Genomic DNA, 27,871 nt, shown 5'->3' on the forward strand with positions numbered 1-27,871 from the left:
AAATTTCTTTCTTCTTCTCCCATATAAAACATCCTCATAAATCTAAAATTTTCAAAATGGCCCAAACTTTGTTCAGTATTACAGTAGAGGCAGCAACACATCCAGAGCCACAAAATTCATGATAATGTGATTAAATTACATTTATGGAGGAAGAATTTGCTCAAATAATCTGAGGTGTTGAAGTGAAAATTATTTAAAATGAAAGTAGCAATCAAAAAGTACTCCTACAGATCTTGGTCTGATAGAGAGCACAAAAGAAAACAAGATACTTTAGTGCATTTCTGTTGTAGGAATATTAGCCTGGGGTGATACAAGAAACCTGTTTTTGCTAAAACAGACTGAAAATATACAGGATACAGTGTTTCTGCCAGGTACACATCAATTGAAGAGTGCTTTGAGAATGTAGTATCTGAACTTTATTCTTTTGTTATATGCTATTGGATACAGATTTTTACTTATTTTTATTTAATTTTTTTTTTAATTTCAGTAGCTTTAGGTGTACAAGTGGTTTTCAGTTACATGGATGAACTATATAGTCGTGAAGTCTAACATTTCAGTGAACCTGTCACTCAAGTCTTGTACATTGTACCCAAAAGGTGTTTTTTCATCATTCAATCCCCTTCCCATGATTCCAGTTTCTGAGTCTCCAATGTCCCTTATACCATGCTGTATGCTTTTGTGTACCATAGTGCAGCTCCCACTTATAAGTGAGTAACATGAAGCATTTGGTTTTCTATTCCTGAGTCCCTTCACTTAGAATATTGGCCTCCAGTTCCATCCAAGTTGCTACAAAAGACATTATTTTGTTCTTTTTATGGCTAAGTAGTATTCCATGGTATATACATACCACATTTTCTTTATCCACTCATTGGCTTTTGGGCACTTAGGTAGATTCCGTATATCTGTAATTATGCATTGTGCAGTGATAAATATATGTTTGCAGATGTCTTTCTGACATAGTGACTTCTCTCATTATCCTTCACAAACTAATGCAGGAACAGAAAACAAAATACTGCCTGTTCTCACCTATAAATGAGAGCTAAATGATGAGAACACATGAACACATAGAGGGGATCAACAGGCACTGGGGCCTACTGGAGGGTGGAGAGTGTGAGGATGGAGAGGATCAGGAAAAATAACTAATGGGTACTAGGCTTAATACTTGAGTGGCAAAATCATCTGTACAACAAACCCCTATGACACAAGTTGACCTACATAACAAACCTGCACATGCACCCCCTGGACCTCAAATTAAAACAAAAAAGAATGTAGATTTTTAAAAAGTGGGCACAAGTTGATTAATACTTGCTGGAGTAGTATTTGTTTAATGCTATAAAGCAAGCATCATAGAACTGACTAACACACTAATCAAATGTACTACATAACTCAAAAAAACAAAAACAAAAACAAAAGCAAAAACAGACAAAAAAACCAAGATCCATAGATATGGCTCCCATTTTACATTGGGCATTAATGTAGGCTTGCAAACAGCAGAGAAAATTTAAGGTTTATGGGATAAAAAATTGAAAACATGAATAAGGATGTCTAAGCCCAAATTGGGTATTTGACCAGTTATCAGAATTTTGCTGGACAGTGAGATTCATTCTCAGTTAGACAGGTGGAATTAGAATTATTTAGGGCATGATGACAAAAATCTAATACCTTCACATCCTCTCTCGATCTGTCCATTGCAGAAAAGAGCATCGGAGATGAGGTCCGGAAGCCGTCCATTTAAATCAACTGATGCCAGGCAGCCTTGAAAGCCTTCTTTGGCATGTACAAGTTTTGGTAAGGATTTGTATGTTTCTTTAGCTACTCCTCCTATATATAAGTCACCTGCAAGAAGATCAAAGTCTTTGTTACAAAAGTACCACGTCATTGACTTTAAACACACAGTAGGATGGAGAAAAAACAGGGAGGTTTATTTTTCATTGTTAATAAAAAATTAATTTATGACTAGCTGTTTTCCCCAAAGTGCTAAACAATAGAGGTGTTTGAATAATATACTGGCACTAGAAGACATTTCTAAAAGCTATTTCCATAGACAACCAAAACTAAAGTAATTCCATATTATGTGGCCAAATTGAAGGAATGTGGGCTAGCTACAGAGATGCATACCCCTGTGTGGAAATCCAGGCCTGGTTACTTGCAAGCCCTACAGTCTTGTGTGTGTGTGTGTGTGTGTGTGTGTGTATATATATGTATTAGTTTCTCTAGTAGATAGATAGATAGATAGATAGATAGATAGATAGATATCAGTTTCTCTGATTATTAGTATCATTGTTTCTAAAATGGGAACAATAAAAACCTACGCCAGAGGGTTTCAAGATGATTAAATGAGATGAAATATATGAAGCATCCATCAGAGCAAAAGTATATAGTGGACACACAGTCAACAGGCATTATTATTAAATTCACCTTCTGCTTAGAGATCTCTGTGTCTTTCATTTCATCAGAAGTTCAATACATTTCTTCTTGTATCTAAAGTCACTTCTATACTAGGCTGAAGCCCACTATCCTTGCTTGCACCTCTCTTGTTCAATAATTCACATAATAGCCTGTATATAAGTGGATATTACATCTTTCTTGAGGTGTTTCTGTTTTTAGGTAAAATTACACTACTTTCAATTTTCAGGCTGCTCCGAAATCCGTTAACAAATTTTCAACTTATTTTTCTAATTTTATTGCAGTTTCTAATGGAACAAATTGCTTAACTTTGTTAACTTTTTGTCTTTAGGTTTGAGATTCCCCAACTTTATGGACTACTACCTAAAAAAAAAAAAAAAAGAGATTACAATCTATGTTGGATTCTGTTTCTTTTTCTATTTCAGATTATTCACCATATCTGGATAATATTCAATAAATGTAATTAACTGAGTTTAGTAAACATTTAATCATTGTGGAACATAAGGAAGGTGAGCTCAAAATTCAGTAATATGCTGCTATAGCTCCAGTCTACAAGTTCTGTAACATACTCTTTTTAGCTGCTTCTCCAACTTTCATTTTCATTTGAATTTTCTTTCTCACGTTAACCATTCTATTCAACTTCATGTCACTTGGCACATTTTCCCCAGTGTAACACAAAAATCCTGCAATCTTACTGTTCAACCTGGGTCCTTCTGTGTTGTCTTCATGAGACTTGGGAACAAGGAGAACTGATACACAGACTATTTGTTGAGCTGTTAGTAACAAATTCCTTGGTCTCCCACCCAGAAATATTCTGTCTTCTGCAGGCACCCATTAAACAGTAATAAGCTAACCTATTAGTTTGTATGTAGGGTAAAATCAAACACAGATATAACACTCTTGAACTGTACTCATGAATAAATTGAAATAGAGGGATCATGTGGCATACTCAAAGTCATTCAATGTTAAAAACTGAGAACGTAGGTCCTTGACCCACTAACTAAAACTTAAGTTTTATAACTATATAATTTGCACTGAAAGTACTGGATGTATTTACTTCCCCTCCTTTTACATAAAGCAAAGTCTACTGACTGTTAACCATCATTCTTAATATTAAAGATAGCATGGTTTTGGTTAGAGAGGGGATACTATTTTGAAGTATTATTTGATTTTTCTTCCATATTTCCATTCTGTCCTTTGTTTTTGCTCTCACTTAAATTTCAAGCCATTGTGTTTTAGTTGCCTCAGAGAAAGGATATGAATCAGAAATCAATGATGTAAAATTAGCTTTCTGTATTTAAGTCTAAAAATCCTAGACTCTTCGAGGAATGAAATAGAATACACTGGAGTTTACATAAGAAAAGTAAGGCTTTCCTACTCCTCATTCAGGCAAGCAGGAGATAAAGTTGGAAGAACCTAGTTGTGCAAGCACAGTCATTGGCAAATGCCAAAGAGGGTGCTGATTTCTAATTTAAGGACTGAGCTCCGGTGAATCTCAAAACCTCAGGTAAGTTTCAAGGAGTAAAGCAAACCTCTGTCCATTTCCTCAGGAGAACTAAGAGGGAGCAGTGAGATCTCTGAAAAGAAATGGCTGCATGGTGGACTTAGATAACCTGAGAGCTTAGACAGTCTCACAGAACGTTCCGTACTCCTCTGTGCCATGGGAGCTATAGAACAACTTCCAGACTGGAACAGAAACAGCAAAAAAGAAAAATGTCCAACCTAAAGAGGTCATGCACACAAGAATGAAGATGCTGGGTAGCACCTCAGTGAGCACCTGAGTTGTGACTCTAGAATATTTGAAACAAGCTTCCATGCCACCTCTCTTTACCCGCCCACCCCCAGCCAAAAAAAAAAAAAAAAAAAAAAAATGAGTACAGTAGAACTCACCCCATTGAGTTATTTAGATATGACACAAGAAAAAGAAGGGAACTAAAATTGCCTGAGATTGTACCTTCACTAACTCAAAGAATCAAAGCTCAAAATAGAAACCAAGGTGAGTTACAGAAAAATAGAAAAGTTACATTTCTTGTACATCAGAGATTGTGGGCTGAGATTTATAATTTGACATGACAAATAGCAATGAAAGGAAATACTACCTACTCCTTTCATTTGTTGAACAAAATTTGTTAGAAAATTTCAGCTCTCCTCCAGGCCTAATGAATGTAGTAGAGTGGGGAATTGAATGAAGAATTCTTGGCACAACTTTAGGCTTTTCAGATGTAGAACTCAGTAATAGAAATTATGTATAGAATACTATATATTTATTAATCAATCTTCCTCTGTCTGATTGTAACCTCCTGAAGGAGAGAGACTGTGTTTCCCAGAGTGCCCGGTACTGGGCTCTAAGCATGGTTGGCCCTCAATAAATATTGTCAGCCACCTTATGGATTGAGGCCACGGTAGAAAAGAATAAAAAAAGAGGAAACGGTAAGGCAACACATGAGGAGAGTGCTAATTCTAAAATGCACTAACTTACTTCCTTTTCCCACTTCCTACCACAATCCCTATGTTTTTCTATTAGAAAACTTACTTGCCTGACAACATTGTAAAACTTATTGAAGAGAACTAGTAATCTTTTCCCTGAGTTACTAAAGAGCAGAAAATATCAATTCAAGCAGTGTGGGATACAAGCTTCAAAAATACCAAGGTAGATGAGGCTGGCTTTATAAATAGGGGACTCATTCTCATTTTCATTACTGAAGCTGTACTTAACACCACCACTCAGTACTGTTTATAAACTCTTTGATACAGCAAATAGTGGTCTAAAGTCGGTTGGTGGGTTGCCACATGAAGAGAACAAAGAAACTCCTTTAGTGGTCTGAGCCCTGTGTACTATTATCACTTTATCAAAGACGCAGGTTCTCTTTTTGATCCTTGAAGTGATGGGTTAAAAAAAAAAAATGACCCATTAGCACTAATGGGTCCTGCAGGTGAATCCCTGTGCATGTGAAGGAGGATATACTTAATGGCTCTGTGTATGAACAAGAGCCTGGATGGGCAACCAGTAAAAGCCAACTTTCCTGTAGATATGAAGCTAGCCTGTTACCTTTTCTTCAAAATGAGTGGCTGATTTTTAATTCATACGCTTTAAGGACCATGTAGGCAATTGATAAGGCAAAGGTTGAATTGGGACACTTTCGGCAAAAGATGTAGACAACATGCATAATACCAAAACCTCAAATGTCTAAGGGGTGAGTTTCTTAAAATGATCTCAATAATACCCTTATTTTTAGTACTGTATATACACAGGCACTATGTTCTTCTCAAGAGTGCTATCTGTGAATGAACTGGGGTGATATCATGAGTATCCCTTCCGCAGTAGTTGAGCAGTAATGAGTAGGGAATAGGGCACAGGCATTTTGGTTTTCTCTGTCTACAAACCCTGGCTCTGCCACCTACTGGCTGTCTCAGAGTTGGCAAGTTAAGTTACATCTTTGAGAGTCAGATTCTTCATCTATGAAATGGGGTTGATAATGCCTACCTTGCAAGGCTGTAAGGATTACAAAGTATGTACATAAAGCATCTAGTATACAGCATGGACTTAGCCCAAGATTGATACTGGTATGGCTGTGTCAGTATATCTGTAAGGACTACACATCTATGATGTACCCCAATGTATGCTGATTTCAATGAGAAATGCAAAAGGAGAAGTATAGTTTGTCTCCTGTTTCTAGCACAATTGGAGTGACAAGATGCCAATTTTATGAATTCTCCATGATATTTTTTTCTATTGAATTTAGTTGACAGTCATTTGTGTGCTGGAAGTGTGCCTTACACTATTCTAAAAGTAGCTCACAGAGCTCCTTTGACTTAATTTGAAATTCGGTGGCACTGAATCTGGTAATATAAATAGGAAAGTTGCTTGACAAATATCTTCTAATTTGACACAAAGCGATTAAGAGGACAGAAAAACTCTATGAAGCCCAAGGGCCAGGTTGTCAGTTACAGACTGAACACGCCTTAGAAAATCAGAGACATAACAGGTTTCTGTGGACTGTGGTTGCAAAGTGGGGCAGCATAGAAAAGTTGAGACAAGAAGAAAGTATGGGAGACATTACTATTGTAACGATATAAATGTGGATGCCAGACACAGGGAACAGCACAACTGTACCATGGAGACAAAATTTATATGGCATTTAGGAAAGAGAATAAAAGGCTTGACCGGAAGAGAGGAGTTTTCAGTTATTTATTAAGTTATGTAAATAATATTGTATAAGTAAAGTCAAAGGAAAGGCCACCATAGAACTTATGACTGCTGGCTGAAAAAAATAAATAATTAAAGATAATGAGAAATCCAAGGATCAAAGCAAAGCAGGTTAGGAAACTAGGGAATTTGAAGCAGTAATAATCCGGAGGAGAAATAAAATTGCACTTAACATCACGTATGTGGAATTTGAGTAGGAACATCTTAGAGGAATCCAGTGATATAAACCTGGGGCTTAGGGAACACAGCTTGGAGCTTAGAGGCCTTCCTTGGGAGCCACCAACCAAAAGCAGACAAATGAAGCAGTAGAGATTTTCTCTTCACTTAAAATAGGAAGCATAAGGCAATTAGAGTAAAGACCAAGCTCTGCCTTACAGTAGCAGAATGCAAGTGTCAAGGTATAATTAGTTCGTTGACTCAGCTTTCCTGTTTATTCACATGTACTTTTTTGAACCTCTTAAATATCTCACTTTCATTTTAATTTTTTTAAAAAGCATACAGAAAAAGTACAATTGCCTTAAAGATGTGAATAGCTAAAACTCCAGGAAATATGAAGGAAGCTCTCACAAACTTCTATAAATAGCATTTGGGGAAAAAGAAAAAGTGAAGTCACACACATTAGCTTATTTTCCTATAGCTGGACTAGAGAAAGTACAATTCTAGACACTTCGTTTTAAGAAGATTGGACCTTGGAGAGAAAATTTGGGTGCAACTCTTTCTCCTAATTCTTATTGTGATTGGATGGTAAAAGTAGTGCAATCAAGCTGGGGTAGTTTCTGAGCACATTCTATGGGAAGGGTGCCTTTCGGGGAACAATCAATCTCTGTCCCCTAATTTGTATCATTATCTTTGATTTTAATATTGTATTGCACACACATAAAGGAATATCTGCAGGTCAGACCTTATCTAGATACACTGAGAGAGCTTGTCTTTAGGTGACAAAGCCAAACCTCTAAAACAGGTGTTCCCTGTTAGATAAAAGAAAATGACCTATAATATCTGAGAAACAAACATTTGTTTGCTTTCTTTGTAGAAAGTCTAAGTGTGACTGCTTAAATAAATAATATTAAACTACTAAAAGAAAAAGCAAGGGAAGTGAATACTGCTCTAACCTATTTGAGCTTACAAGTAGACAAATAGAAACTTTTATAAAAAACCACACAGAAATGAACAATGAAAACTATACAAGATCATTTCTAAGTTCAAAGCTTGTAAAATATTCAAAATGGAAATCAAAGGGACAATTCAAGTAGATGTTTTGCTCTGAGACACAAGATCTGTGTCTGTAATAAATCTCTGTTTTTTAAAAGATTAATTTTAGAAACTCTCTGCTGAAGAGATGTTCAGTGGTCACCAGTTTGATTTATTGATTGTCTTTTAACTTCTATACATCTTAGTCTCCCTTGGTACATAAAAGGTTTAGTCTTACAACAATCTATTTTTACTTCTGTAGGAAATAACCATAAATTACTATCTTTAGGCTTGTCCCGAATTTCTAGGTCCAGCCTAAAATCAAACCTTCATCATCTCCCCTGCTGTGAAATTACTTTTTCTAGACTTTCATGTTGTGTAACAGCCACATTTCTAGTCTACCTGCTCTCCAGATTGGAATTTCAATATCATGTTTAACTTTATTTTATATCTCACACCTTACAATCAACTACTGCCAAGGGGTGAATGACTCAACTTTGCCAATACTTCTGACATTTGCTGTTTCGTTTTCATTCCCATTTCCAGTTCTTACCTATTTTTCTCCTTGTACACACCTTTTAAGTACTAACCTGCTACCTGGTGTCACTGTCTCCATTCAGCCTCCTCATCAACACTGTCTCAGTCACTCCACTGTGTTCTGATATCTTCAATACCTTTCTGTATCATCTAAATTAAGTCTAAGGCTCAGCAGTGATCAAGATTTTGAATTACTTCTCTTCAAAAACTTCTACTAAACTTTGAACTATCTTTCAAAAATAACTTGCCAGCTAGAAGATTGAAATAATAACTATCTTCTCCCCACACTCTGACCTTTAGTCAAACTATGTTGGCAGCCTTACTCCAACCCTGCATTTTCCCACTGCTCCATCATTGTTTGTGGTATACAATACTTCCAGCATGAATGCCTTTCCTCTTCTGACGTTGTTCTTCAAAATCCTACTCAACTTGGGGGACTCAACTCAAACTCCACCTTGGAAATGTGTACCTGTTTCCTTAGCCACAGATACCTATCTTGGAATCCTCATAAAAAATTGAACCCCTTTTCTGAAAATGATTTTTATCTTTTTCAGTTCTTTGTATGTGTAAGCCTTATGTAACCATTAGTTTATAAATTATTTGAAGGAATAATCCTAAACACATTTATATTCTCATTTTCACTTAGTAAGCATTTGATAATTATTTGTTGACTCACTGAATGAATGGATGAATTAGTAGTTCACATTCAATAAGTAATCATTGCAACAATAAGGACACAGGGAAGGTTTTATGTCAGCACTCATATTTGTCCCTGGCTCCTTTTACTTGAGCAATAATGAATTAAGTTAATTGTGGAAAATTTTTCATCTACTGATCCATTTCTTTTTCTTTTCTTTTTTTTTTTTGAGATGGAGTCTTGCTCCATTGCCCAGGCTGGAGTGCAGTGGCACAATCTTGGCTCACTGCAACCTCCGCCTCCTGGGTTCATGCCTCAGCCTCCAGAGTAGCTGGGATTACAGGTCCATGCCATTATACCCCGCTAACTTCTGTATTTTTAGTAGAGATTGGGTTTCACCATGTTGGCCAGGCTAGTCTCAAACTCCTGACCTCAGATATCCGCCCGCCTTGGCCTCCCAAAGTGCTGGGATTACAGGCGTAAGCCACCATACCCGGCCTGATCCCTTTCTTAAACACAAAGGTGAAGACATACAGCTCATTAAGAAAATTTAGGGAATTCAATGGCATATTTTTTCCCATTCTGATAGCGTAACTTGATAGAGTAATACATGACCAGTTTTAACTGACATATACTGAATTTATTTGTAGAAAGAGATACAGAGATGAAGATAGAGGTGTAGAAACAGTTTGGAGTATCAATGTGTAGTAATGAGAATCCATGCACGAATCGTCTTCTCCAATTAAAATATGTACAAAAATCTTTGGGGGAAATTAAACTTGAGCCTATCCTGGCCTTCTGTTTCATTCTGGCTCTGTGCTGCTCCATATACAAATACGACCTGATTCATGCATCCTCATAGGAATATGGACACCATGAGCACTTCACACTGTCTCTCCAGACTCATCTGCTCTGCTATTATCACAAAGAAAGGCATGCATTTATTTGCTGTCTGTGTCTGTAGAACACAGAGAAGCTAACTGTGTGGACCCCTAGTGCTCTGCTCTAGTGAGTTTGTTAATCCTCATCTGCACTTCCTTTTGGTTTGCAGATGTTTCATCCATCTAGCCTTTGGGCCACCACTTAAGAACTCCTAGGGTTAGAGTCCTTCTAGTTTGTAGCTTCTATTTCTCGGCTCCTTGCCAGCCATAGGTGTTTTTGATCCTACAGCAGGCTTACACATCTAACAGTACATTGTTTTAGCTAAAATGACTTTGAGTTTCACAAAAATCACCGAGACAACTGAACTGAAATGTACAGAGTCCTGTCTGAGTGAGAGAGGTCTTCCTTACTGCTGTGAATCTTTGGTAATCAGTGTCAGGCATTACTATGGTCAAAACCAGAAAAAACAGCTCCGACTTCATCATTATAATAATAACTGACATGAGTTAAGTATCCTAAACTTGACCAAGCATTTGCACATGTATTGTTCTATCTGGTTTTTGCCTGTTGAGCTACAAGAGGAGTAAAGGTTATCAGGGATACATGTTACAGATGAAGAAACTATGGTTTAGGGCTACAATACCAGAAAAGGGCAGGGTCTTATTGCAAGCCCAGGTCTTCTGAAACTATGTTAATTGTTAATCCAGACTGACATGCACATGTACACCCTGTACACTCTAAGTCGCAAGTGGCCAATATGTACAGCTCCACTACTACAACATACAGGAAATTTTGGACAGTTGTGGCTAGTCGATAAAAGTAATGGTAATAAACGGTAGCAAAAATCCAAGCAAGCTAACAAATTCCTGAGACAACTGGTACAATAAGAGACTCATCTGCATAATAATGGAGTAATCTCATAAAGGCAAAGTCAATTTTCTTCCATAATTATAAATATTAGGTATTCAAATTCTGATACATAAGTAGAATTCTTATGTTCGAAACTTTTTAAATCAAATTTTATCAAAATGTTTTTACCAAAACTCAACATTTGATTTTTCGATATAACAGTTACTTTTCAATTGTCTCCCACAAAGAGATAAATCAGACACTTGTATGTATCCATGGCCCAAACTAATACAAACCAGCACTTACGTGGGACAAGTTGGGGAGGGGCAACCCCAATAAGATAAGAGTTTAGACCTTAACGTTTTCCTGTAGTGAGTTTTGGGGAGTTAATATTGTTATTATCCATAACAACAGAACATATAATTCTTTCAATATTCTGAATTTTTTTTTCTTATTTAAATTTTGAAACAAAACTGCCCCAAAAAGATTTTTTTTTAAGTATGATTCTGAAACTTACAACAGGAAGACAGATTTTGTTTGTATGTTTGGCCAGCAGACTGTGAGGAAACCTGGTGGGCATGCTAAATGGGAAATAATAAAGTGAAATTGCTATGGGAGTGTGTATAGTAATTCATCTTCTTTTAAACCCACTCTATGCTAGTAACACTGTGGCAGATGGGGTGCGAGTTCAGGGATATAAATCCATGCCAAGCTAACTTCATCTAATGGCTTTAAATTTTTAAATTTACCTTTAGGTAAAAATTGGGTACAAGCAGTTTCAATTTTTTCCTTTTGTGTCATCCAAATGACAGTCAGTTTAAATACCTGTGACATTCCTTACAGCAGACAATTCAGTTACTATTCCACATTTCCTTTTTTTACTCACTGTGTAATGCACTCTCTGGGACTGCATATGGATTTGCAGGGGTTTTCAACCTCACATATACTGCTATACCTTACACATGCATAAACAGTGCAGTTTGAAAGGTGCTTTTTTCAGAAGCTTTTGAACCAGAGTGACTCCATCTTGAATAGGGGCTGGGTAAAATAAGACTAAGACCTATTGGGCTGGGCTGCATTCCTGAAAGGTTAGAAGTTCTTAGTAACATATGAGATAGGAGGTCCACACAAGATACAGGTCACAAAGACCTTGCTGATAAAACAGAATGCGGTAAAGAATCTGGCCAACAGGCGCGGTGGCTCAGGCCTGTAATCCCAGCACTTTGGGAGACCAAGGTGGGCAGAAACCCCATCTCTACTAAAAATACAAAAATTAGCTGTGCGTGGTGGCATGCATCTGTAGTCCCAGCCACTTGGGAGGCTGAGGCAGGAGAATAGCTTGAACCCGGGAGGCAGAGGTTGCAGTGAGCCGAGATCGCGCCCATGCACTCCAGCCTGGGCGACAGGGTGAGACTCCGTCTCAAAAAAAAAAAAAAAGAATCTGGCCACCAAAACCAAAATGGCAATGAAAGTCACCTCTGGTCATGCTCACTGCTCACCATATGCTAATTATAATTTATTAGCATGCTAAAAGACACTCCCACCAGTGCCATGACAGTTTACAAATGCCATGTCAACGTCAGGATCAGAAAGGTACCCTATATGGCTTAAAAAGGGGGAGGAACCCTCAGTTCTGGGAATTGCCCACTCATTTTCTGGAAAACTCACGAATAATCTATCCCTTGTTTAGCATATAATCAAGAAATAACTACAAGTATACTCAGTTCAGCAGTCCATGACGCTGCTCTGCCTATAAAGTAGGCATTTGTTTGTTTCTTTACTTCTCTAATAAACTTGCCTTCACTTTACTCTATGGATTTGCCCCAAGTTCTTTCTTGCACAAGGTTCAAGAACCCTCTCTTGGGTTCCGGATCAGGGCCCCTTTCTCGTAACACTTTCACATCTCTTATTCCATTTGATCCTTGTTGCAACCCTTCACAATAGGTAGGGAGGTTATTATTATCCCTACCTGACAGATAAACCAACTACCCTTCTGAAAAGTTTAGTTACCTGCCCAGGGTAATACAAGCAATACAAGAATAATAACTCCAGCACTTAAGTGTTTGACTCCCAGTCTAATTCTTTTTCAGATGCACCACACTCTCTCCTATATTTACTAAAACCCTTCTCAATGACAGGAGTAGAATAGATAGAGGAGTTTAGAAATGACTGTTCCAGAAATTAAAAGAGACTTATAAATAGGGAACAACTAGCAGAACTTATGTAAAGCTGTTATTTTTTCCCGAACAGTGTATAGAACAATTAGACTTTCCTTCCCAAAATAACTTTTCTTATTTGAAAGACAGATTTTTTTCTTATTTCAAAACAAATGAACATTTATTTTGGGTGGGGAAGACCCAGTGGTACAAAGGGTAAATATAAAAGAACAGCTCTTTCCTATAATAGGTCTCTTTAATGTAGGTGAAAAACTGGCACTGGCTCTCAACTTAGATATAAGCAGGATAAAAAAGGTTATAGCCACCAGTGCTTTTCTGTGTAGCTTGAAAGAACAGAGTAGTATAAAGCATACACAAAAAAACTTACAGACATTGCCAAAAAGCTTTTAAAATATTATGAGCTTCCTGGAGTCAAATCACACTCTTGTTTTTCCTTAAGTATCTGAACATTTCTGTATTTTTTTTCCAAAAAAGAATTCCTTCTGTGCTCCAGAGATGGAATATTATTAATACCAATAAGGTCACCACATCCAGTTGCTATAGTATAATTTCCTAGTGCATGTCTCCAAACACTTTGTTCTTCCAACATAAACTATTCTTAAGGACAAATGGAGATACTTCAAAGCAGGGATCCCTCCTCCAGGTCAGGGAAGTGTTAGGAACTTTTCCTAAAGGCTAAGGAAATTAAGGGCTTTGAGAGCTGAGTGAGCCTGCAAGTAGCCAGTTTGCACCAGCCAATGATTGATTGATAGGCCAACCCCCAATCACCCAACCAAGTACTAGATTTTCCAGAGCCTATTCTACATACCGATAAATGCAAATGTTCTGCAGAATATATATAAAGGACACACAGCAGTTAAAGTTGTTAGGTGTATTGTTTGAGGAGGACTTCAGGGGCTAAGAAGACAGAACCAATATATGGATGTTATGCAAGGCATTGGGGAGAGAAGAGCATATAGAAAGTAAGGTGGAAATATCCAGTTCCTTTGCAACTACCAGAAGTGGAATTTTCAATGTTATACAATGTAGTAGAAAAGTAGAAGCTTAAGATTTTTTATGGAATAGAAAGTGTTTTATTTTATGACATTTCCTCCCAAGATTAAAATAAACGTTAGCTTTTCACTCTAGATATTCAGAAGTAATCCTTTCAAATATTTTGGCAAATACAGATGGCAGTATTTAAATACTGCCGTAGACCCGGGTTCAAATTCTGTCGCTTTGTGCTACGTGAGAAATGAATAACTCACTTAAGCCTTCCAAGTCTCCATTATCTCATCTGTAAAATGGGGACACTAATAATTCATTGATCTAACTGTTGTGAGGATTCAGAGACCGTATGTGTAAAATAAATACTAAAATTGAATTTCTGACTGAAGCGCCAACACAGTCAATATTAGACAATGTGAGAATGAGACAGACACCCAGATTCAAAATTTATCAAGGAACAGGTGAAATACTGGTTCTAAGGCCCTCGAACCCCTCAGCTACATCAAGGAAATAATAAAAATAAAGTGGATCAGAAACGGGAAGGAAAGGTGTCTGAGAATATTTTTTGAAGTAGCTCTTACTAGGCAGTGAGTTTGTGCTCCTACATTCTAACTCCAAGCCTAGCAAGGCAGCTGTCTCAGAGGAGGGTCTCCTGGAGTGCTTGTTTTGTGTTCCCGACCACTGGGGGATGAAGAACTGTCACCTGACATGCTGAGAAAACTTTAAAGAGGTCAAGATGGAATGGAACTGAAATGAGAGCATTGGGAATGGGGTGTACTTCCAAGGTTGAGGGGACAAAGGATCCATGGAAACTCCTCGTGGGCCGAGATGGGCCCCAACTGCGTGACAGCAAGCTGGGCAGGACTGCCTAGAGACAGGACAGCCCATGTGGTAAGAGTCTGTGAGGAGGGAGCAGAAGCATCTCCCTACACAGGGATTAAGGTTGGAAGGTCTAGCAGAAAAGCCTTGGATGAACCCAAGAATGCACCAGGAGAGGAGGAATTTGAGGGATCTGCCAGACCAAGAGTCCCAACGTCAGTTGATGTGCCTTGTCAAAAACCTGTCAAAAGATAACTGCAGGAAAAGCCAGTAGCCGAACTTGCCCTTCGCCCTACTGCCAGTGACTGACCAAAGCAGAGGGCAGCCTCAGTTCTGAGCCTTGATTAGTAACTCAGACTGGCGGTTTGTAATTTTAATGAATGTTATGTTTTATCATATAAAATTATTATATAATTACCTTAAAAGTGAACCCAAACATTTACTCTAAATCAGTACATGGTACAAATACCTTAACACAATACATTTTAAAGTGATCGGTTGTGGTAAAAAAAAAATGATATTATAGCTTGACCATATTAGGACATCATACTTATTTAATGTAATCCTTTCACACATAAGCCCTTAACATGATGCATGACATACAGGCATGCATAAATGACATAACTGATAATAATGAGGATGACAGTGACAATAACGAAGGTAACTTATTATATCTTTGAATAGAGAATAAAGACAGACCCAAGCTATGAGATAGTTTTTCTCATGAAAACACTCAGTTTTCTACAATACCACTCTATTGATGTGCATGATTCACACATGTCACAGCCAAAAGACATTTAATGTCATTTTGGATATCGTTTTGGGAAACTTAGTTCATTGGGTTTCACAAAAAATATAGGGAACTGCACGTTAAATTTTTAACTGTCAAAGGGCTGTTGTGTTAGAGAAAGAATGGTACACTAGTACAGGCCCTTATACTGTTTGAATTCTTTTTACAGTCCCAGAACTCTAAGGGGAAGCCAGTGGTGAGAGGCCTAAGGAGTCTGTGTATTGTGGGTAGGGGAGTGTGAGTGGGGCGTGAGGAGGGGAGAGGGAGGAGAGAACCTCCCACAGACAGGTTAGGAATATTGATAACTAACATCATACTAGTCAACCTCTAATAAACTTGAGATGGCAAATGGGCTCTGTTTGTACTAGGGTAGTTACGGGAAATTGGCCTAAATATTGCCAACACCTGTCAGATCCAAAGGAGCCTTACAAGCCCTCCTAGTCCTTTTTATAAACCCTTGAGCATCAAAGAATACACTGGCAAACCTTGTGTATTGTTCTGGAAATTAATTGAGATGAGATACCATGTGCAAATATTTATAACAGTACATGAGATACAACGAGCCCTTAGAAATGGTTACAGTAATTTCTATTTAGTATTACTATCATTATTGTTCTGGTGAGATGTTTAACCTTCCCAAGCCTTACGTTAGTTTCATCACCTGTTACATGGCGATAACTATAGCAACTTCATCAGTTTGCCACAAAAATTGAAGAGAAAATATATGTAGCTGTCTTACCTAATGCCTAGTAAAGGTAGATGAGGATGATGATGATGATGATGATGGTGGTAGTGATATACCCTGCCTAAGGAAATACACAAAAGAAATGGCAGCGATGCTATTTCACCCAGGTCTTTCTGACGTCAAAGACTGTATTATTAATTATAATGCTACATGCTTCTTGTGTTGTCCTTAAGAACAACCAAAATAATTAATTGCAAAGGCCAAAAAGGGGCCACTTTTAAGAATGGACACAGAAAACCACATTCATGTGATGTCAATGGGGGACGCTGATTGACGTAACGTGGTTCCTAAGGAGCACTGGAAGAACCCTCTAGTGCATGAAAATAAAGAGCCACAACAGTGCTATGCCATTAAAAATGCACTTTACTGTGTGGGTAAAGATGGCAGATTTAGCTTTTGAGCATCTCTACTGTGGGAGCAGCAACTTTGTTTTAAGCCCACCCAACTTTCAAGTCTATTTCCATGTTGACCCATGGCTCAAGAGGAATTGTACAGTACCCGGGATGGAAGCTGGCTTCCTTCTGGGTCATGCTGAAACACAGCAGGGGCTGCGTTATTACTGAAATCCAACTAGATGAGACAATTGCCTGAAAATAATAGTGACATTCCCTTTTGGGAATATAGTAAATAACTGTAACATTGCCCAGATGTCAGCCTGGGCCCCTACGTCCATTACAGATCTAGATGAGTCTGGTTAGGACCCTCGCAACTGCACAGAAGGTAAAAATCTAAGGTCCTCCTTCTCCTGGCGTTTCCTGTGAATTCCTGGGAACCTCTAACTATTGCTTGGCTTTGCTACCTCATCTACTTCCTATGTATAAACAAAGTCTCTGTCTCCACCCAAAAACAAATGCTGCTCACTCAAGCATTTACGAGTTTCCTCATCTAAACGTTTGAGTATCACCTAGCACCTAGTAGTCTACCACCTTGAAGAATTTAGGCCCTATCCTCACCCCCTAGTCCAGAGCAAGGCAAACCCTGTCCCTTAATTCTTGCATAGCAGGTTAAAAATCACACTTTTTGAGCCTTTGATATCTCCATTTATAACCCAAGTAGCCTATCCCCATATTTCTTTAAACAAATCCAGTAAACTCATATTTGTATAACGTGACTCTGTCTCTTATTACCTCATCCTGGCACAGGGAGGACATCTGTCTCGATCAAATGTACTCTTCCAAGGATTTGGCACTAGAACTGCTAAACTTAAACGAGTCTTTCTTGGGTATTTGAGTTGATCAGGGGTGAAAAGCCAGGTCTGAGAGGGCCAAGTTTACCAATGCTTGTGAAAGCAGAGAAAACTAGTGTGCAGAGAGGGAGAGGAACAAGGGAATGCTCCTTGGGCAGCTGATGGGAGGCAGCTCACAGCCCCAGTAGAGACCAAGTGAGGCTGCAACACTGGCTTATTGCTAAGAGCTTCCCTGAATATGCCTTTTATGGAGCCCAGCGTTGATCTTTCTCTGTTCTTGTCCATAGTTTCCTTGAGTGCTATACTCTGTCCCCCTGTCCCTTTCCCCATCACTTGTCAGTCTGAATGGTTTTATGCTACTGTACTCCAAAGACTTCTGTATTTGTCTCCCTTCAGCAAAAAGAGGGAGGTCTGAGAGCTAGGAAAACCCTGAAGATTTAAATCCTACTTGAATGAGAGAGATAATGTCAGATATCTGCCTTCTCAGATGGCTGACAAAGACAGCTCTTGAACAAGAAGCCCGAATTCTAAGAAGACAACGCACCACCACTCCTGGCATTCCCTAAAGAGGGACCTGCACCAAAGGCTCATCTCTGGATGACGCTGAGGTCTTGTGAGCAGTCACCTGACCTTTGAGAACTCAGCGCTGAGCACCTGCAGGTACTTGCTGCTCCATGGCACAAATGTCACCATCTTGAAGAGCTCAAGCTATCTAATCACCACCCTGTTGGGACATGGTAAACTCTCGGCTTATCATGAAAGGCATTTGGGCATAGGATTGAACTTTCTAGTAGCCCACATCTGGCTGTGGAAAAGCTGAAGAAAGCTATTTCTGCCTGTGCACAACCTCCTTCTGGCTGTTCCAAGCATGGAAGCCAAGGCCTGTGGCTGTCAGAGTTCAGCTAGTGTGCTGGATGAGAAGAAACCAGCCCCAGGGCTTTATGTATCTGCAAATGGGATGGGTTGGGACCTTTAAAGTTTCACCAAAAGCAGAGTCAATAGGTGGCACTCTCACTACCAATCTCCATCTTGGGCCTGAGACTGATCACACCAACAATCTTCACCAATGAATCCACATAAAGGTGCAGATTTCTTTTCAGCGTGTTGCTGCAGGTTGTCACTAGCAGTCAATTGAGATTGATATGAGCAACACAACTTGTATCTTCTGAGCTATGGTAAAGAAGTGTGAAACTGGGATAGCTGTACAGGTCAACCTCCCCTGAGCAGATTTCTCTCATCTGTAAAAGGAATTGGTCAGACTAGACAATCTCCAAGATCACTTATAGTTCCTAAATTTGTATGATTCTAATGGTGGGAAGAGAAATTTCAAATAATATAGTTGGAGGGAGTTGATAAAACTAAATATAGACAACCCACGGTTAATGTCAGAAAAATTCAGAAACAAGTAAAATGGGTGAAGGAATTTTTAAAAAACGCTTTTAGTAGAGAATAAAGAATTTAAACTCTGCTGAAATACTGTGAGCTGGGCCAAGAAGCACAGGGAAGCAGAGGGAAGAACTTCCAAACCAAATGTTGGATGGCAAGTCCCAGATAACTGCATGGGAAGGGAATAATTGCATGGGAAGGGAATGTTTTAATTCTACTCTCAACTTCCCACCTCCTTAAGGTAGGATTAAAACACACTGACAAAGGCTTTACAGTAAAGAGAACAGATTCAGACAAATTCTGCAAAACCCGGGGATTCAATGGATGTGGCAGAAGAGAAACCGTAGTTTCACATCTCTATTTGTCTTTCAAGTAACTGCTCTAAAATTCTTGTGTAAGGAAAGGAGTAACAATACATCAAGTCTTATTTCTACATACTCAGAACCTTATTGTCTTTGTTCTGTACTATGGCAATTGCCTCAAAAGTGGTGTCTTTTCCCTGAGCCTCAGCTCATCCATCCCATTGAAGCCAAAGGAATAATTCTAATGAGCATTATGAACTCTCCTCTGCTTCTCAAAACCCTTTAATTTCACCTTTCCCATCTTCTGGCATGGCGTTCAGGGCCCTTCAAAACGAGAAAATTACCCTGCTCTTTTGTCAGGGGTTACAGACAGCCTTCCAACCCACAGTCTCCTTCTCTTCCCTTTCAAGTTCAAAAAGCTACCTCTGTGTAATTGCGTAATTGGACTAAAGAAGTGAGCCTAGCCAATAGCAGCAGGGGAAAAGCTTATGAAGTTATAGCCTAGACCCAGGTCCACACACTGTATTAAACCCTGTACTGGGGGGAATTGGAAACTGAGATGAAGCGGTGAATGGACATAAGTGGAAACATACACAGGAACAAAAGCCATAGGTGTAAACCACGAGACAGAAGAAGCCAAGAGTGGAAGAAGCCAGCAGGCAGAGAGGAGCCATCTCACAGCAGTGCCAGCAGACAGAATAGAGCGAGGGTGGCTGCACTGCTGTCATGGTGGGACAATGGATTAGGGAGCAGTGAACATGTGTATCCAAGGGAACAACCAAGAGGATGGCTCTTGAGATCCCAGTATGACTCCATGAACAAAGTTCTAATCTTCTGTGAGGCCTCATTGTTCAACAGCTGAAAGGGTTTCTTGTCTCTCTTAACTCCTACTGGATCCTTAAAATAATCTCCTACAAATGGAAATAATGTCAATAAATCTATTTCCCTTATATAGACTAAAAAAAAAAAAAAATAACCTCAAACAGCAACAAGAAACTAACAAAGATGGCCTAACCACAGGATAGCAGGACCTTCCCTCCACTTCTGGTGCCATATTCTGCTCTAACGTTAAGCTCAACATCACTCTTCCCTGAATATTTTCTATTTAAACAAAGTATCTGGGCAAGACAAGTGGGCTGTCAGATGTCATGTGGGCTGAATATACAAAGCCTGGGCATGTTTAAACGTGATTATGAGTTTGAATAGAATCTGGTTTACTGAATGACAGCAGTAAAGATTTGTCAAGTAGCAACATGAAAAGGTATAAAATGGAGGGGATATGTGTTATATTCAGGATTGGAGAGGGCAGGCAGCTGAGTAATAGCAACTGGTTAGAGATCAAGAAGAAAAGAGCAAGAATACTATTTATCTTCAAACTTTGCTTAGAGATTGAGTATATTTGAAAAGAAAGTCCCTGTTGAGTTGTTTCTGATTAGGGACATTTAAGTGGCTTGGTAGCAGGATGAACAATAGCAGACAATAGTTGCCTTCAGGGTGAGATTTAAGGAGGAATACCAGGAAGGTTGAGGAGGAGATAAATGGGTGATGATCCTGGTAAGAAGGAAAAGGGGCAAGATCAGAAGACAATGCCAGAGCTCAAAATCCTTGAAGGAATTTTGGGTTTGAGAGGGAGGACAGAGGAGTAAGAAAGGACAAAGTGCTGCCTGGGCTGACCTAGATGTGGCCCATAAATAAATCACTGTACTCAGTTTTATGTAGTTTTGCTAGGTGGCCACCTGAGGGCACTCTATGCTACACAGCTAGGAATCTAATTTTCCCCCTATCAAGTAAACTATCTATATCCTCAATTTGCTGAAGGATAAACTTAGGTAATGCTTTAAAGAAGGGTACTCATTGAAGGTGGGGGCCAAAAGCAATTCTTCCTCTCTATTTTTTTCTTCAACTAGATTAATGAATGAGCAAGACTGACCTCAATTTAAATCCCTGGGTAATTGCAAGGATTAAATACAATAACTTCAGTTAAATCTATTTAGTATTTATTAGGCACTTAATAAATATTAGCTCCTTTCCATATATATGCACATCCTAACATACAAATTTGCCAAATACAGGAACAAGAGAAGGAACATAAGGAGGTATCGCACCAACCATTTATTTCTCTAAAGGAGGCAGGGCTCAGCGGGCCTAAAATGAATACAAAGCTAGGCTAGGAAATCATTCCAGAGAGCAAATTTCTGCTGCTCCTTTCATTGCATGTTGCTGCTTGTACATAATAACCAGAGGGAATAGAATACAAACAGCTGGGAAATAAAGATGAAAGCATAACTGTACCAGCAGGAAGAGACACACAACCCCCTGAGAATCGAGCGGTGTCATGAAAGATAAGCTGAACAAGGCCAGCTGCATAGAATTTATCTTCTGAGAGAAAGATCATTAGATTCCTGCCCATTTCTGATCGTTTCTATTGGAGTCCAAGGTGGAGAATGAAATACACGAGCCCCAGTTTTCAAAGTTCTACACTAAAGTCCTGTTCCTATAATGAAACAGCCATGGAAAAAAGCATGAATCACTATAAAGGCCAACTGCGGAATTTTAGATGTCTGAAAACAAAAGAAATTCTACCTCCCCTTGCAAATGGAACAGGTTGAGGTTTCCCCAACTCCCGGGTCCTATGCAGCATGTTTTGTGGCCTTCTGCTGCCCTCTAGTGTCTTTTTAAGGTATGGTAAAACATAAGGAGGATAAAAAAAATTCTCCTAATAATCCTAACCAGCCAATAATGTGACTTCAGCCCAGGGCTGGTAAAACAAACAAAAAACAGTAACATTCTGAAATAAAAGCAAAACCAGGATTTATACAAAAATTTAAAAGTGAGTTAAATTTGGCCTCAATATAGATCTTGCATTATTTCAGGACTCTGTAGCACATGGCATCTCTATCAGTCAGTGCACTTTAAAAAGACAGATGCCTGTTGTTTTCTGCACATCTCTCTCAAATGATTACTGCCTTGGTTGGTCTGAGATAGGATCCAGAAATATGAACTTCACAAACACCACTACATGATTCTCAAGTAGTTAAAGTTGGCTGACCTTCTTTTGAGAAGCACCAAAGATGGCTGCAATGACTTTCAGCAGGGTGGAGAGTGAATCTGATGTTTTCTTTAATTCTTTAAGAATACAACCTACTGACCAAAATAGGCCAACTTTCATTTTTCCTGCAGCTCAATGCTACATGATTAGTATGCAAAGAAAACACTGCTGTCCATGTCTGAGTGAAGAGTTCATGTAGAAGTTCTCCTTTATGAATAAGTCCCTCTAAATTCCAGTAGGCATCCAGGGGGAAAAAAGAAAAAATGCCTCGCTGCTCTTGCTCACCCTTCAAATATCTCTCAAACATTACTGCTGCAAAAAAGCCTTCCAGGTGGTCCCAGCTTCGTTTCAATGCCCCACTACAGCTCCACAGCACCTATAGGTGCTGTCCTTCTCTGTCCTGTAAGTGCTCCCTCAATGCCAGCGTTCTCCTGGAGACGGAGAGCTTTCCATTGCAGAAACCCTGTTGTCCTCTTTCCAAAGTCAGTGCTCCATAAATACTTATGCTCTGGCCAATGACCACAGCCACCCTTACCCAAAGTGGTGATGATGGGAGACAAGAAACATCAGGCCCCACAGCAGGCTGTCCTCAAACTCCCTCTAGCTGATGCTGCACATGATAAGAGGCACCGTGGGATGACTGTTGCCATCGGATCACACACCCAATTTATTAGCCCAAACTTGGACTAATTTTAGAAACTTGCTCTTTTCTGCAATGCAGAAGGTATTATTCTATACTAATGATTAGCCTCTTCACATGGGATATTCACAATTTTAATTGTGCTTTTTAAAAAAACACAAGTACACTGAGAGTTCATTATTATATATCTTAATATTATGTAATATGCCATTTTTAAATTCGTACTTACAGTGTTTTTTCTTTATTATGGGCAAAGCCTGTTTTATCTTCAGAGTTATGCATCACTTAATGCTTTAATAAAAATAAACTCTGAAGTACTTAGATGTGTAAGTACTCCTACCAGAAAGAATCCTAGACTACAATCTCCCATTACCTTCACTTCCATTTGTTAATGAAAAATAAGCAGATATTTACTTCTCAGGAGACAGTGTCCTAACTATCTGAAGAAATACAATCCATTGTCTCACATTGCTTCTCTGGACCCTCAATGTGTAGGGCTGTGCATGCCACATACTTCAACCAATTATTAACTGCTTTTTTTTTAGCCATTTTAATTTCCAACAGAGTATCCCTAATTTCCAGTGAAGTTCACTTACACTTACTGACGTCTCACCTACACAAACAGGGCCCTTTCTGCTTTAGCTTTGGTGGCTTGGTCAGCACACTGAATTTCACAATCTCTCCCTTTCTTTTGACAATTACCACCTGAGCCCCCTGTGCAAAACAGGGGCACATGAAAAATACAGAAGAAAAAGCTCTTCAATCAGAGGGAACAAAGAGAAGGAGGTTTGGCCTGTAAGAAGCAGTTCTTTGAATTTCATTCTATTTTTTGAGCCAAGCTATTAGATTTGTGGGTACAAATAAGATTTCTTTGAAGTTAACAAGAAGCCCACTGTGAAAGAAGGGAGACGGCCATTACCACACATTTTATGTGTTGAGCAAATAAAGTCCCAGGATTCAAAATATATTCTGCAATTACAGAAAGTGAAACACTTTTCTTTCTCCTTTCACCTTATTTAGAAAGAGCATTTTTCTCTAGAAAGAGTTCTGTTGAGGAGGCTGGGTGCAGTGGCTCACACCTGTAATCCTAGCATTTTGGGAGGCTGAGGCGGGCGGATCACCTGAGGTCAGGAGTTCAAGAGCAGCCTGACCAACATGGCAAAAACACGTCTCCACTAAAAATACAAAATTAGCCGGGCGTGGTGGCGGGCACCTGTAATCCCAGCTACTTGGGAGGCTGAGGCAGGAGAATTGTTTGAACCTGGGAGGCAGAGACTGAAGTGAGCCGAGATCATGCCACTGCACTCCAGCCTGGGTGATGGAGAAAGACTCTGCCTCCCCCCCCAAAAAAAGAGTTAAATTTTCTCTTTCCAGTTTCCTAACTCCTCTCCCCAATGTATCTATCTTTTGAATCAAAGGGAAAGATCCCATCAATAAAAGCAGCAGCTCCTTCCAAGAAAAAATACGCCTGCAATGATATCTGTGGGGCTTTGTGATGCATCAGTATAGAGCCGAAGAATCAATGGGGTTGGGGCAGGGTGTTGGTGTTGTTTTATCCCTGGGCAAGTCATTCAAACCTCAGATGTTCTACACTGAGAATAACATGCTAATAATACCTTCTGGAAGGCTTGTTGTAGTGTTAAATTAGATGAGATACACACATATATTCTTAGTGAATCACAAAATGGGATTCAAATAGAAACTTCAGTCATTTCTCTCCTATTGACATGTTTTCTCAGCATTTTGTCATGTACATTTGAGAAATGAAGTATCAATAAGGAAGAGAAGCGTATGTTAAGACTTTCTTAGCAGCTGGTGAAAGAAGCATTCCCGTGTGTGTGTGTGTGTGTGGTGTGTGTGTGTGGTGTGTGTGTGTGTGTGTGTGCTGGGATGGGGGATAGAATTCACTGTTGGAGACACAGGGTTTCTAAGCCAGGCTCAAACTCCCGTTGGTCAGGGATTTAATATCCAGGAAACCTTACCAAGGAAAGAAAACTAATAAGCTCTAGAATAAGCTCCTATATATCTGGTTCCCTGACTCCAAATTAATTGAAAACTGTTGGGACTTAAGTAACTTACAAATGCCTTTTTAATATCAAGACCAATATTATATTTTTCTCACTTTTTACATTTTAATCATGCATGCTTTCTTAGGTGCTGCATTTTTTGAGCTGTTATTAAAAATACATAGGTTCCTACCACATTAAAGGGGAGCAGATGCTTGTGTGTTGTATTATTAACTATGTGCTGAAAAGGAAATTCTGGTCAGTCTTTGCAGAAGGTACAAACACACCCCTAAGCAAAGGATTTTCCATGTGAAGGGAGACCGTGTGGTGCGAGGCTCGTTACTCTGATTTAACATGCACTTACTCTTGAGGTCTAAGTTCCTGGCTCCGGCGGTGATTTGCGTTGTGATTTTTGTGTCAATCTTTACGGTGTGGAGGTTGCTGGTGTCCCTTGATATCATCACGTTGTGCCACTGATTGTCATTGAGAGGTTTATTTGAGCTTCCTTTGATGAGGTTAGCACCATTTCCCAAATCAAACACGTAATGTAAGTACCTGGGAAAAAAATGAAAGAGGGGAAAGTGCCATCACTTTTTAAATTTTGATGAAGCTAAAGTAGATATTACAAATGGAGATTTTTTTTCAGGTGGTTCCATCCTTACTAGAAGTCATGACAATGAGTTACATAGAAACTCAGCTATCAAGAAGGTAACAAACACTATTCTGTTTCAGCAAAGAGGAGTATTCGGTGTCTTCACTAAAGGAAACGGTGAAAATTATTTTTAAAATCATGGTCTGCATTTAACTTTATGAATTTGGAAAGTAATATCTTTCACCATGCGTTCCCTATTTCCACAATTCCCTCCATCCTTTTCTAACCACTTAAAATGGCCACTCTTCTCGTTCTTGCACCTGCTTTTCTTCTCTGTCTCGATTCCCTGTTTGAATATAGGGAATGTGTACTCATCCTTCAACATCCAGGTCAAATAGCCACTCCCTGCTCCACATGTTTTTCTAATTTCCCTGAAGACTCTCCTGAGCCTTTGCATGTGATCATCTCAAGAAACATGTCACGGTGCTTTTCTTTTCTATTTATGTGTTCACCTACAAACCCTGGGATTGTGTGTTGGTGTGTGTAGGTATGAGTCGGAGTGGTAGAAATCTGAGATGTGCATAAGGGTGGCAGAAGTATATATATTTATATCCGTGCATGGCACCTGATGTAGCATATTGTAAATATGCAATAATATTTGCAGAATGAGTGAATAAATCTTAAATCAATTAAAATACATTAAATTTTCCTCACAGTTTTAAGGAAAGTTTACACAAATCCTTTCTAAATTCTCTAAGGCACTCTGACACAGAATGAAGTTTGAGTTAAAAGGATTTTTTGAAATTTAAATAATCTGAGTACTTGAATTAGCTACTTAATTTAGCATAGACTATCCCACAAACTTGTAGCAATGCTTTTGTGGAATTACATTGTGCGTAGTCAGGAAATGCCCATTTGAATTGTAAGATTCACGAAATGCCTACCATAAATTGGAGCCCGATGTAATTTGTATCTCATATGTGAAAATGTAGGTGCAAAATACTGTCCTGAATCCATATTAATTTAAGATAACTAAGAGATGATTTAAACAAATGCATTCTTATTTGTCCTCCACCGGCTCCGGCCCACCACCTCATGAGCCAGTATGTTCTTCTTAGTGTATATTTTTGGAAATTGATGTCCATTTTTCCAAAGTTTTATTTATTTGCCATTGAACAGGCATGTACTCACCCTTTAACTAATTCAACCACAATAAAGTCATTTCCATCCCCACTGTTATATAGAATTAGTCCATCTAGGGATGTTGTCTTGAACTGGAAAAAAAGATGCATAGAAGTGTAGGCTTGCAAGGTAGCTAAGGCAACATAGCTCGATTTGGTCTTGAAGGTAACAGGATCTGCTATGATGTTCCTAAAGCCAAATCTGGCATTGAGCTCACAGTAATCTATGTCGCCATTTTTACACAGGTCAATGTATGCCATTCCATTAAATGTCAGGCTCTGCAGGTGTCCAATGAAGTTGGAGGGGACAGAAGAAAGATACCGTCGTTCTGTGATGATTCCAGTCTCTATGTTATGGAACTCCAGCCTAGTATGATCACCTGCCATTTGACCTAAAAGAGAAGATAATATATGATTATTTTCTGTATGTGAAAGGCACTTTCAACTTTAGGCTTTCATAACAATATCACATTCTAAAATACAAGAGGACAAATACCTCCTTGGTACTCAGTTGTATATAGTAAGAACACTTCAATGATGCTAAAAGGTAAGCCTGGATTATATAATAAAGCATTCTTAGGCCAGGTTGTAATCCCTGTCCAAATTTTAGTCTTAACAAAAAACATCCTTATTAACAAAAGTAATGTTATCTTTTAAAGGTGAAAAATAAACAAATTAGCAAGAGAGTGAGGAAATAGTAAAAGAAGGAGAAGGAGGGAAAAAGGAAAGAAGGGAGGGTGCACAGAGAGACACATTAGGGGCAGTGACTATTCTCAGTCACCCCCCTAGAAAGTGATACATCTCAGCTTCATGGTTAGGTGATGTTATTCCTTATAAATGTTCTTCCAGGAAAACAAAATGTGACTATATATTTTCCTATACCCAATAGAAAGAGTGGAGAGTCGCAGCCCTTTCTTCCAGTAATGAAACATGAAAGTGTGTTTGAAGTTAAATACATACTATTCACTTTCCCTCTTCGTGCTCAATAATGGCCATAGTTTTTGTTCATGCTAGTCTTCTAAATACATTAGAAATCCTGTTGATGTCTTCACCTATGCCTCTTTTTTTGTCCTTAAGTTTTCTGTAACTAAACCGAGCAAAATACACTAATTGAAAGCTTGCCCAATTTTGATAATACCAGTAAAATTAGCCCACCATGCCCCATACCACAAGGCAAAAATGTTCTTTAAACATCCTACGGTGAAGCTTGGATGTAAATTTATTTAGCAACTGACTATTCCACTCAGTCCTCATTTCTCTCTATCCCTCCATATTTCCCTGTCAAACCCATTAATAGCAAAC

General features: G+C 38.9%; 1 protein-coding gene across 30 annotated transcripts in view; it reads right to left on the reverse strand.

The window, feature by feature from the left end:
- NRXN1 (neurexin 1) overlaps positions 1-27,871 on the reverse strand; it is a 1,138,820-nt gene that overhangs the window by 567,681 nt on the left and 543,268 nt on the right. For all 30 annotated transcript variants that reach the window (XM_030826918.1, XM_030826917.1, XM_030826892.1 and 27 more), the window contains 3 exons: positions 26,580-26,961; positions 25,161-25,351; positions 1,663-1,836 (listed from right to left, as the gene is read on the reverse strand). In XM_030826918.1, coding sequence (XP_030682778.1) covers positions 1,663-1,836; positions 25,161-25,351; positions 26,580-26,961 — 747 coding nt within the window. The remainder of the gene's footprint in view (positions 1-1,662; positions 1,837-25,160; positions 25,352-26,579; positions 26,962-27,871) is intronic.

This window comes from Nomascus leucogenys, chromosome 14 (genome assembly GCF_006542625.1).
Source record: "Nomascus leucogenys isolate Asia chromosome 14, Asia_NLE_v1, whole genome shotgun sequence".
Taxonomy (NCBI): domain Eukaryota; kingdom Metazoa; phylum Chordata; class Mammalia; order Primates; family Hylobatidae; genus Nomascus; species Nomascus leucogenys.